Here is a 13,017-nt window from a genome sequence, read left to right as displayed (position 1 = left end):
ACTTGCATTAAAATAAAGAACAACTGTGAATGAGTCAAAGATACTTAGTACTGAGGAGAGTAATAGCCCATATTTTTTCCAGCAATTTATTTTAATTTTTAAATTTGTATATTACGTGATCAAATATCTACATTGTACTTCAAACTCTTATTTCAAAAGAGCTAGAAATCCTGTTTTCCATGATATTTAAACTATTGCATTTGCAGTTACAAACAGTACCTTGAGTAGCTCAAGTCCAGCACGAATGGCAGTATCAGGGGTTACTCCCTCATCTTCATCATCAGCAGTGCCCTCAGTTGACTTATTTAACAGCTTAACCAGGGCGCTGCACACACACATACACACACATTATTGGTGATCCAAAACATCTAAACAATACCTGCAGTTACACTTCACTCTCACTAGATGTCTCACCCATAACAAGCTATTCAGACTGTTACACAACCGTTGAGAGGAAAAAAGCACATGGCCCATATTGCGCTTATCTCTCTCCCACTCAGTCAGTTTCTCTTCCCTTCTCATTCATGTTCTCGCTTTACATCTGCAGCTGCACTGTATCTGATAGCAGTCCATATCCGATATTGCTGTTCAAACAAAGTGCATGCATTCTCTCTGACTGTGCTTCATCATTTCCGATTTGCTTTTCTGACTTGATTTTTAGGGCTGATTATCTGCAGTTATTTTGCAGGTGCAAAAATTTATTTGGGCATTGTAGTCCATGAACATTGTAGTATGTTTACAGAAGCTGTTATTATAACGACTCTTGAAAGACAGCATTCGTGGAAAATAATGGACTCATCCCTCACAACAAAAATATAAAAAATAAAAATAAAAATCACCAGTGTTTCAATAAGGTGTTTCAAATAAAAATATAAATGGCAATTATTTGCTGGATGCATGTTCATTAATTTAAAAAAATCTGCCATTTGACCTCATCGCCTACCTTATGGCCTCAGAGTCGATGTGCACCGGTGCGATTCTCTCCAGCAGAAATTTCACCATCTCCAGGAATGGGTTTGTGGGCTGCTTGGGGAATGTCAGCTTCCGTGTGATTTCCCTCTGGAAAAAAAAATAAAAATAAATACCACTCTTAGATGAATTATATCCGTTTAATACTACTATATACTGTTGATTGGGACAGGTCTTAGTTAATATGCATTATATACATTATATATGAAAACCTATGTGACCAAAGTGCAGTGTTGAATGTGTAGGGCCCAATGATTTCCACGATGCAGAAAATGCGGACGGAATCGTGGAATCCAGTCATAAAAACGGAATTTACAGTTTAACGCGGAATGTCACAGAATTTGTCAAAGTTTGGATGAATGAATCAAAAGTAGGTCATTACACAAATCAAATCGCGATATGGACTAGTATCTGTAAATATTAAGCCGCAAAAGTCGATTTAAATATGAATCCTGCATGTTCTGCGCGTGTGTCTCTGTGTGAATGGAGCAGACGCGCGGTTTTGTTTACTAACGTTAGGCTGGCTGCACACTATCTTAATTTAACCGATTTTAAAACCATGGGAGACCACAGACATGAAGACTGTTCAACCGATTTTTAGCCTTATAATCCTCTGAACGCGCACTTGAAGATTGTAGGTGATGTTCTCTGCTCTCAGAGCATGTTTGTGGCTGCCAGGTTTTAGCTATAGAAGCACGCAATATCCGGTGAGTGACGCTTGCTCGCTCTCATTGGCTATCGCAAGTATCACGTCAGAGGCAGCCTGATCAAGAGTCGTAAATATCAAACATGTATCAAACAAAATACCACCCCTACTACTACTGTTGAAAAATAATAAAACCATTTTAAAAATCACAAAATATTTTAATTTTAATAGTAAATCCCCTTTATTTGCCAAAAATTGTAATGTTTAATTTTCATTAATTAAAATATAAATTAAATCAATGTTTTATGCCTTCATCTGATAACCAGTCAAATTTAAATACACAACACAGAATTTCTGAGGGGGGAAAACATTTCATAAGGCTACTGTAAGAATAAATAAAAATTGTTTGTATGCATTCAAATAATAGACATGCTAAAACACAGAATTTCATACGGCCCTAAACATGTCATTTTATTTTACACTTTTAATAAATTAATGTTAAATTGTATAAGTTTCATGATTTTAATTAATTAGACATGCTTTTGATTAATACAATTTAATTTGACCATTAAAAAGGAGTCCAGAAAAATTAAACCTGAAAAAAATAAAACGGAATTTGGGAAAAAATAAAATGGATTTCATAGGGCCCTAAATGTGATTGGTGGAGATAGTGTTTTTAAACTTACCACACACTGTTCAGCCTGTTTACATGAGCAGGTGGGGCTGATGAGTTGCTCAAGCTGAAGACGGAGCTTTTCATCTTCACCCAGAGCCTGATTAAACTTCTTCATAAAATCCTGAGCTTTACCTGGATCTGGGAGATTCTCTGAGAATGAGAGAGACGAATTACACATTGTGAAACCTATTGGTTTTACTTACTATCCATTTATAGGCATATATATACATACATATATATATATATATATATAGCTATATATATATAGTGTATGCTTACTAGCGATGGTCATAAGTTTTCCAAACATGGCTGTGGTGTTTGCTTCAGACTGCAGGAGGAGAAAAACAACAGTTATATTTTTGTTTGTCACTGTATGTCATTTATACTAATGCTTTGGCATGTAAAATATGTCAGTTAAGACAAAAAAAAAAAAAAAGCACTTGATCAGGACAACACATTCTCAATGTAATAAAAATATACAATATGCGAAGGAAATAGCTCACACCAACATGCAAAAACACTTCACCAAGAAATAAATGCAAACTTCAGCAGAGATGAAGATTCAGTAAGAACAAATTTCTGTCTGTTGTCACGAAACTGGAATTTCTATGTTCGATACAATACCTTGAAAAATATTGGCATTTCAATACCATTTTTGATACCACTGAGAAAAATTGGCACAACATTAAGAGCATTAAATTCTAACAGTATCTAAGATTCTATGTAAGTATCTAAGATAATAATAATAATATTTATAAGACAGAAATATATTATTATCGGAATAACTGCAAAACAACAAAAACAAAAATGATATATTTAAGTATTTTACTACATTATCAAATTAAAATACAACTTAATTTATTTACTTGTTTGCAAATGCTTTTCATTACAAATCTACATTAAATGCTGCAACTATTAATCCACAAATATGTTGGAAATTATGCTTGTGATAACATGTAACTGGCATGCACTATCACCGACAGTCTGTTTAACTCACAGCACATACAAAGACGGAGTTAGCTGCATTTTAATTGAAATGCATATTATACTGTGTCAACTTAATGTAGAGGAAAAAGTGAGAGTGCAGATGGTGCGAGTGCAGCAATACTGCAGAAAATTAATATTGAGAATATACATAAACATCTATAAGCCTGGTCCTTACAAAGGTCTACAGTATGACTTTATGAGATTTGGAATACTGTACACAATTCGCAATTTCTTTTTGTATGTTGTAGACCTGGTCACCATGAGCTGTCATTACACAGACTTTTTGTATTCCTCTGAAAAATAATGACAGCATAAAGGTTCAAAACAAGATAACTGAGTAAATATTTACAATTTGTGGGTTAAATTTGGCTTTAACAATAAGGACAGCATCAAGGTGAATGTGAGTTATCACAGCCTTTTTATGGTGTGTTTGTGTGTGCATGTTCCAATAATGGAGCCAAATATGTAAGTGAGAGTATTATTATACCATACTATTATTAGAGTATTAGTGTTTGTGTAACTTACTGTAGGCAATTTGTGTAAGTCCAGCAGTTCTCGAACAAGCCCTCTCAGCATATTCTGACACTTCCACATTTCATTCAGTGCTCTGAAAAACAATGAGATGTTCTCTGTTTGATATAATTAAACACCTCAGTTAGATGAGTGCTGTTAATAGACGTACAGTGATACTGTCCAAAACATTCAGATGAGAACCAGAGACTCTCTCTTGGCAATCTGATAAGCTTTTAAAACAGTCGATTAAGACTCACTTGACTGCGTTAGTGTCCAGGCAGGCATAAAGGTAGTACAGACATTTCATCTTCTCCTCAGTCTCCAGACTGTGAGGAACCATGTACTGTGCAAAGATCTTCTCTACCAGCAACCTATTACACAAGCACACTTTAAGAACCTGACGCTCCGATATTAGGCATGCTTCATTGTTTTAATGTCAATAAATTAGTCAATGAAGCACATTAAATAATTTGTGTGTACACGCAGGTCTGTGGCTCCTACTTGTCATCTATGCTGTTCTGGTAGTAGATGTGTAAGAGCTTGTCTTTGATCCAGCTGATTTTCAACGCGGACTCCTTCCCGGCCTCATGGTGCAGACAGTACTTCTTATAAAGCTGAGCCAACCCCATCATTGCTTCTTTACGGACACGCCACTGAAACAATAATTCAATTTAATCTAATAAACCAGAAGTGTTCTGTGTTTTTCTCAGCTCCGTTTTCATTTACATTCTAAGTAGATTTGAATCACGCTCCAAGATATATCAAAATAAAATCGATATTGCAATACGAGTTTATCAAATCACAATGGAATTTATCGGAATTTCCAGAATATAGGTCATGTTTTTTTAACATGTGACAAATTCCAAAGCGACTGTATAATGCATTTCATGTCAAACATGCAACACCTGGGCAAAGCGCACATAAAATACACACATACACAGCATATAAGACAAAGACAATGTTACACTACTCAGCAGGTCAGTGTGACCTCCATACCGCCATGGTGTTATTTCAAACAAGTACTTGTGAAGTATGCTGTTATGTATGAATATAAGTGGATATTGGGACACGAGAAGTACAAAGCTTACAAAACAAATAATAGTTTTGAAAACAAATGCTAGGCTACATTGCAAATATAGAAACATTTGGATTTGTGCCGAATGAGAGAGCTACATGAGTGTTTCTGCATCAAGCCGCTCTGAGAGGCTTAAATACTGTATCATGAGCTGAGTGTAAATGAACAGTCAGCGCCATATCTCATTCTGAAACCTGCAGCACATATTTGCTGGAAAAACAGCAAATTAAAAGTTTGATGGTTTAACATTTGAAAAGAAATTAAGATGCAAATAGTAGCCCTGTACTTTTACAGTTGTACTATAAATGCATTTTTATTAAATATTACTTTATTTTACAGTTCAGCAGTCACTTTTGCTTAATATTTTTTAAATTACAAATGTTTTTTTATGGCGGTATTGAATGTCAAAAATAGTGGGAATGTAGACTACAATATTTTTTTTCTGTTCACTTTGTTAATAAAAGAGGTTTGAGTTAATTCTTGTTAAGAGCCAAGTGTGATTACCCAAATTGTTCAGCCATGAAGAATGGTTCACACACAAAAAATATTTTTTAACTCTCTAAGTAAATATTTATGCTCCATGCAGATCCACCACTAATAAAATCACCCAAATCATTCTAGAATGATTCATTCTTTCTTTAAAGGCAATACAGTAAATTTTTTCATATTGCATATTGTATATCACTGAAAAAAAAAAAAAAATCATGCCATTGAGCTCAGATGGCTTTAATGTAACCTTTGCATCTTTCTCACCCTCTTGTCCAACATCCTCTCTCTGACAAACCCCAACAGTTGATCATTCACCAGGTTCAGATCTTTCTTCCCTGCGTTGATGATGGTCACAATGACATCATGCCTGATTGCCTCCTCTGGGTCATGTGATCTCACCTTCAGAAAATCTGATGTGACAGACAGACAGTTACACAAGATGTTTACGAGTCAAGCAATGCTTAAAATGGAAAAAAATCAGTTGACATCACACATTGATCCTGAACACACCAGTAAGATCCTTGGCAAGGTCTGGGTGGTTCATCAGGCAGTGGCTAGCAAACTTCACACACTCCAGTCTCACCGGAACATGGATGTCATTGAATCTTTGGGAGGAAAATAAAAAATAAAATCAATTCAAACCCTCAAATGATAATATTAAAAATCTGTCTTTCAGGACAGTTTTTCCCAATGGTAGGAAGCTCTCACCTTCCCAGAAAGCACTGCCAGAGTGGGCGATTCTGAGTTGCCAGTTCAGAGTCTTTTGCTCCAAAGAGTTTAGCCAACAGTTTCACCACAGCCAACCTCTCCTCTCCATCATTACTCTAAACGAACAACAAAAAAACCCAGATTAGTCTTGCAATTAAAGGGTTTGTATGCAAGCTGGTGTGGAAGTAAGTTTATGTGCATTAGGTCACCTTCAATTTGAACTCAAGTTGTGGCATCACAGAGACAAGGAGCACAGGGTCGATTGCAAAGAGCTCCTGAATGAGGTCAAATACATGCTCAGACAGATCACTCACGGAGGACTTTCCCATCACCAACACCTGATTAAAGAACTACAGAGAAAGAGACAAAAGAGATTAGAGAAGGCGGTCAATACAACATCTGTCATAACATTTTGTCTTCTTAAAAGGAACTGAATTCATTACATCATTGAAATTTATTAAATTCTGAAAGGACAAATGGAGGTTTTTGTCACTCACTGAGGCAATGCAGGTTTCAATGGTCTGAACCGTTCTCTTCAGAAGAGTCTTGGCTAGGTCATATGCCTGCTTATTCAAGTTCTAAAGCACAGAAAGAGGTACAACCACACACTGGTTAGCCATCTGAGACTGGACTGGGAAATGAGACTGGGAAGTAATAAGATGTTTGCCTACTTTGTGAGCAGGGATGAGGTTGATGAGGATTGTGTCCAGAAGCTCCTGTGTTACTCCATCTCCCTCCATGATGATGGAACTCATCAGGTCCAACATGTGCATCTGCACCTTCTGATTATGGCTGTTACTGGAAGAGGGAGCAGTTCTGATTAAAAAGAGTGCAGTTGCATAACAGAAGAGACGATTAAACTCACTTAAAATTAAACTCACTTGATGACAGAAAAGAGGGTTTTGAAGAGCTGGATGAAGATCTCATTACAGTCCTCCAATTCAAAACAGATGTTGTAGGACTTCACCCATGCCAGGTTCTGTGCAAATTAAAGTTCAACATATTAGCTATGACAATTAAATTACATTCTAAATCTTAAATGAAAAACAAACCGGTAAATATTGCTGCTATGTGTATTATAATCCCACAAGCCTGAAAGTACATTTAAAACATACATATATAAACAACCAGTTATTTGTGAAAACACAGCAAAGAAAAGCTCACCTCTAGTAAGTAAAAATATCTGTTGAACTGAGGGCTCTTGGTATCCTCTAATCCCTTCAACTGCCGTGTAATAAAGAGAAAAATTTCCTAGATGGAGGATAAAAAGAAAATTCATTAAAACATTTTAAACTGTAGAGCTAATCTCAATTCTGTGTTGGTTCATAATGGGTGATGGGATAATGTGCAGGATGGGGAAAAAGACAGCTTGACATGAAGTGCAAGTGTGAGATCAGTGTTCAATCATACATTTTTAGTGTGAGCCAGAAGCAAGAGGTCAGTTTATGAATAAAGTCATATGTGAGATATGAAGTTTATCTTTTGAGCAGTATATGTCATACCTTGAGCTTGTCATGTGAGGTGTATGGGGCCTCCGGAGCATAAATCCTGAAGATGTCAGCAAGACAGCAGGCCACAAGTAACCGTACATCCTTGTTGGGGTTTCGCAGGAAAAACTCAGAGGCTAAGTGAAGAGCCAAAGCCAAGTACTGCTGCTTTTCCTCCTCTGAGTCTTGATCCATGTCCATATATGTCTTGACCACCAGCTATAAGACAGAAAGGTGTCATTTAATGCCCGTTTACAGTTTCTCTTATACACCGAGTAAAATATCTCAAAGTATTTAATTAATTATTCTGTAAAAGGCAAACCTCTCTAAACTTTTAGACACAATCTACCTGTTTTTACACATTGCATAAATATAAAACCTATTAAACACTAAAATAAATTGTGCAATAAATTTAACAGAAAACCTTTTAACACACTGGTAATAGTTATTCTGTTAAATTTATTGCACAATTTATTTGTATATATAACCCAGCAGTATCTAGACACAATTTTTAGGTTAACAGCTACAACATTACATTAACATTCAATAAATCTGCATTAATGAAGTGAAGGGAATTGATCTATCGACTTTATTTTTAAAGGTAAGAACACAATATTATTATAGTTACCATTGAGAGCACAAAGAGTTTTACAAACATATGAGTTTTTAGAGTTTTTTGCAAACATATGAATTGCTACCAAATCATCACACACTGTCGCAGTGGCAGATGACTCTTATGGCGCTTTTCCACTGCATGGTACGGCACAGTACGGTTCAGTACAGCTCACTTTTGGGGGGTTTTCCACTGCGTACAGTACCTGGTACCTGGTACTTTTTTTAGTACCACCTCGGCCGAGGTTCCAAGAGAGCCGTACTGTTACCAAAACGTGACGTGTAAACTCTGCTGATCACTGATTGGCCGGAGAAAATCATCTCTGCCTGCGTCATTGAACTTGCGGCACTAGACACAACAGACCCGCTAGATTTAAATCAGCACAGCCAGTGAAGGATCGGATGCAACTGTTTTGAATGAGCGCATCTTTCTTTTAACAACCAAAAAAATGGCTGTTTCGTTGTCTGTTGAGGAAGTACAGACGTTCCTCTCGTTGATAGCCGAGGAGTGGATCCAGCGAGAGCTTAATGGAGCGATGCGGAATTAAAAAGTTTTTCAGGAGTCACGGCAGTAGAGGTGGTGCAACTATGACGACACGTGAATAATCCCGCCCACTCTAAAGCGGTACTAAACTGCAGTGGAAACACAACCTGAGCCGAACTGAGCCGTGCCAAGCAGAGTCGTACCACGCAGTGGAAAAGCGCCATTAGACATGACTGAGAGAACAAGACACTGAAACTGACAGTCCTCAAAACCCTGCCAGTAGCAGGCAGCAGTAAAACACCACTCTTTCCTCCATCTCATCAGCACAAACTCTACAAGCTGTAGGTTAAGTTTAACACTAATGAATTTTCATTTTAAAATGCATAACTTTGCAACTGTTACGCCTGGCATCTACACTACTCCAGAGTACTCTACCCTCGAAAACCGAGACTTCTGGAAACGATGCAGACCCCGTTTTACTTTAAAAACTCTAGGGTAGCATTTCAGTCTAGACTGATCAAAATGGAGACTTTTGAAAACGATTGCATGTTTGCCACTTTCGCTCCCTGATTGGGTTTTCTGGGTCAACATCATACTGTCCATTAGGACTTGTTAGCTAATTTTAGTTTATTTAATATTTCTTTAAACAGAATCATAATTTCTATTAATTTCCACTGATTTATGAGATATGATGAGCATTAGTGGCTTTTAGCATTGTCAGCCTAATTTAAAATGAAAACGCACTAGTGTAAATGCAGCATTAAACAGACTAACTTTTACTGAGTCAAAACTAGGGTTGTGATGGTGAGAAAAGTTGGGGGGTGGCATTTTTTCAATCATGGCTCTTGCTGACGTAAACAATGATGGTGGAACTCCTTATAAGGGCATTTCTCCCGGAAGAACGCGCCCGTGCACGCATTGACCGGAGCGAGAGCACGCCCATCAACGCTCTTCATTCGGCTGCACTGCACGGGACTCGCTCGGGAAGAATGTCTCTAAAGAAGTGTGTTTTTGGTTGTAAGGGAAAGATAACCTTGTTCAGCTTCCCAAAAGAACACAGCTTTACGTGAACAGTGGATGCAGTTTGTTTTTCCCGGGGCACCAGTTTCTCAAGTGCGTTTGTTGACAATCAAGGCCCAGTTCGACACTGGATTTGCACATCATTTGATACTGAAAGATGGAGCAGTCCCAGCTATAAAAGATCCCGGTCATGATTCAGAACTGCAGATGGTAAGTGAAACGGCATCAAATGTTTCTGTTTTGTTCGCGATCGGCGCAAGTGCTCGTCACTCTTTAGCTCCGCCCACGGTGCGCCTCCAGGAGCTCGGCTTTTTTCGGAGGGAATCGTAAAGCTGTATCTTTCCATCTTTATAAATATGATAAAACTAAAGACTTTTTGGAGATATGAAGGATGCAGTCCTATTCTATAGGTACTCAAGATTAACATGAGATTGGGTGAAACTGTGCGTGTTATGCCCCCTTTAAAGGGACAGAACTAAACATGCAGCCGATTTTCATTAAAGGGATAGTTCACCCAAATTCTGTCATTATTTACTCAGTCATGTTGTACCAAACCAGTATTAATTGATATTCTTGTGCTGAACACAAAATATATTTTGAAGAATGTGGGTAACCAAACAGTTGCTGGTCCCCACTGACTTTGATATGGAAGTCAATGGGTATCAGCAACTGTTTGGTTGCCCACATTCTTCAAAATATCTTCTTTTGTGTTCAGCACAAGAATAAAGATGAATACATTCTTCAAAATAATTTTTAAGTTTAACAGAAGAAAGAAACTCATTCAGGTTTAAAACAACTTGTGAGTAAATGACAATTTTCATTTATGGGTGAACTATTCCTTTAAAGTCGGCATGAAATCAAAAGTGACAATTCTTATTTTTTGATGGAATACTGTAGTGTTTATTATAAATAATTTATCCGTGCACTTCATTGTTTTTAAAAAATTAATGTGCCCTTGTAATCTTTAATCAAAAATGTTAACCTCCCCTCCCCCTCAAAACGACTCCTCTTCTCTTTCGGTCTTGAGTAATGGTGCAAGGGCGGAGCTAGTGAGGGGTAAATGCAAGGATAAACGACAGGGGAAAAGCTGAAGCTTCACTTTATAGCACTGACACCAGTCATGAGGGAGTATGTTGCCCTTAAACACTGAAAACATATTAGGATATTACGACAACTCTTCTCTTAGGAAATCGCAAACTAATTTGTTTCATGAATATGACTTAACCTGACGGAGGACGCATTTGTTCGGTCTCACACTCACTCTCTCGGCATGTTTTGTGCCGTTGATCGTCATTGTCATCCCTAATAAATAAATCATTTATTTATGCTTGGGTGTCGGCGGTGAATCCAGTGGCGAGAAATCCCCCACCACTAACTGCAAACTGGCATTTCAGATCTGCCTCTATTTTGTTAGTAACGCCCCAACTTCCAACGATCCAATCAGTTCTTGAAGGACCAAATCAAGTCCCACCCTCTCATTTCAGATGCCGTTTCACTCGGATATACGTCACAGTAGAGAAGAAAATCGCAACTTCTGTTTCATGCCGACTTTAATAAAATAAAACAAAGAGAAAAATAACTCCCTGCTCCTGAAGAAGAACTTTAATAAGTTGCTAAAGTTCAGCAGTAATAAAATAACTTGAAATTTTTAACAACTTTTTACATCATATCTTTTTGCACCAAATAGTATCGATAAGTACCGGTCTCGATAATCAGTATTGGTATCGATAAAATGTAAACGATACCCATTCCTATTCAGCACGCTGCATTGAGCAGCTATGTTCAGTTATAATTGTAGTGTCTGTTCTCTAACTGAACTAAATGATTTTTTAATTAGGGCTGCACGCTATATCGTTTCAGCATCGATATCACGATGTGCGCATCCGTGATAGTCACATCGCAGGATGTGCGATGTTTAGTATACTGATCGTTTTCTTTGCTCACACAGACACTGTGTCTACACCTGTAGCAACACATACAGTCTAACTACACTAGACACGACAAAGCGACCGTTACAAATCATTTGAACTTTGTGTCAGTACGTTATAAACGAGGCATCAGTTTACTGTCGGGGATTTGTCGTGTCGCCCCACATCCAGTGTAATCAGCATCAAATAATGGGTTCTATAGTATTTTGTCGCGTCGCCCCGCTCGCGTCCGGTGTAGACACTGCGAGTGCCACGCAGAGAAGACCGAATTCTGTTCACAACTATGTCAAAATTCAAGTCTCTGCAAGTATCCTTGTAAACACAGTTGCTTATGGCTTAGGTGAAGGTAAACAATTGAGAAAGAGAATTGATGTGTAACAGTATATTGGTTCACAGCAGTTTAATGTTCCTGAGGCTTTCGGTGTCATGAATGTTAATCAAACAGAAGAGAGAGAAAAATCACTTTTGTAGCTTTAACACAGATTTGCTAGATTTAATTTATACAATGAAGACTATTGCGGTGTTATTTTTCCATTTGATTATTCAATTTCTGTACATTAATACTGTTAGAATTACCTAAAAAATATAAAGCACCATTTAATTTGTATCTTTGTTCTATTATATTTATCTATGCTTGTAATTTGTTTATTTTCTATGCTGATTTACTCACCTACAAAATCACCCCAATCATTGATATTTTTTTTAAACAGAGCTATTCAAGTCATCTCATTTTTTTTTCATAACGCAATATATCTTGCAGAAAAACAAAATATCACAATGTGAGTTTTTCCCCCAATATCGTGAAGCCTTAATTTTGATTTCTATAAAAAACTAAAATGACGGTGGGGGAAGGTGCCGCGGTGGGCAAGTGACATAACCGGTGTTGCGGTTTAACACCAGTATCACCGCAAATACCATCTACTGCAGCAAGCCTAATCAAAACCAAACTGAAACTTGGCAAAATAAACTTTTTTTTAATTTTTTTTTTATATCAGAGCCAAAAAACATGTTTGTTTTGTAAACGGTGTATAGTCCATAGGCACATAGATCTTGAATTCAGCAGAACGCAAATAACGCAAATAATTAAACATTGACTTTGGAAATCAATGCATCGTGCATGCAGGTCACGTGCGCCAACACTGGACGCTGAGGACTTTATTTTGAAAACTTTTTTTTTTTTTCAGAGCCAAAACACAGAGCCATGTGAATTTCTGCACATACAAACCTCTAACATGGGAACAAGTGAATCTAATTACTTCATTACTATGAAATAGTTATTAGAAAATCCTCAAATTATCGGCTGATGGGTGTATGATGAATGCTGATATACAGTATATCATGCTTCACTGTTTGTATCGCACTGCTTGTCTGTGTTCGCAATGTTCCAGATTATGTATGCTGAGTGGAAATGGAAACGGAGGTG

General features: G+C 37.3%; 1 protein-coding gene across 4 annotated transcripts in view; it reads right to left on the bottom strand.

Annotated features, from left to right (window-relative positions):
- The window catches only part of LOC306874105 (sister chromatid cohesion protein PDS5 homolog A-like), a 45,082-nt gene that overhangs the window by 11,914 nt on the left and 20,151 nt on the right, over window positions 1-13,017 (bottom strand). For all 4 annotated transcript variants that reach the window (XM_079423872.1, XM_079423874.1, XM_079423875.1 and 1 more), the window contains exons 3-18: window positions 7,566-7,769; window positions 7,228-7,314; window positions 6,945-7,042; window positions 6,735-6,861; window positions 6,561-6,641; window positions 6,273-6,413; window positions 6,064-6,179; window positions 5,866-5,960; window positions 5,620-5,765; window positions 4,293-4,444; window positions 4,049-4,162; window positions 3,804-3,885; window positions 2,571-2,619; window positions 2,302-2,441; window positions 944-1,059; window positions 220-325 (exon numbers count right to left, since the gene is read on the bottom strand). In XM_079423872.1, coding sequence (XP_079279998.1) covers window positions 220-325; window positions 944-1,059; window positions 2,302-2,441; window positions 2,571-2,619; window positions 3,804-3,885; window positions 4,049-4,162; window positions 4,293-4,444; window positions 5,620-5,765; window positions 5,866-5,960; window positions 6,064-6,179; window positions 6,273-6,413; window positions 6,561-6,641; window positions 6,735-6,861; window positions 6,945-7,042; window positions 7,228-7,314; window positions 7,566-7,769 — 1,854 coding nt within the window. The remainder of the gene's footprint in view (window positions 1-219; window positions 326-943; window positions 1,060-2,301; window positions 2,442-2,570; window positions 2,620-3,803; window positions 3,886-4,048; window positions 4,163-4,292; window positions 4,445-5,619; window positions 5,766-5,865; window positions 5,961-6,063; window positions 6,180-6,272; window positions 6,414-6,560; window positions 6,642-6,734; window positions 6,862-6,944; window positions 7,043-7,227; window positions 7,315-7,565; window positions 7,770-13,017) is intronic.

The sequence above is a fragment of the Barbus barbus genome (genome assembly GCF_936440315.1).
Source record: "Barbus barbus genome assembly, chromosome: 8".
NCBI lineage: Eukaryota > Metazoa > Chordata > Actinopteri > Cypriniformes > Cyprinidae > Barbus > Barbus barbus.
The sequence above is the reverse complement of the archived record's forward strand: the minus strand, read 5'-3'. Positions and strand labels throughout refer to the sequence as shown.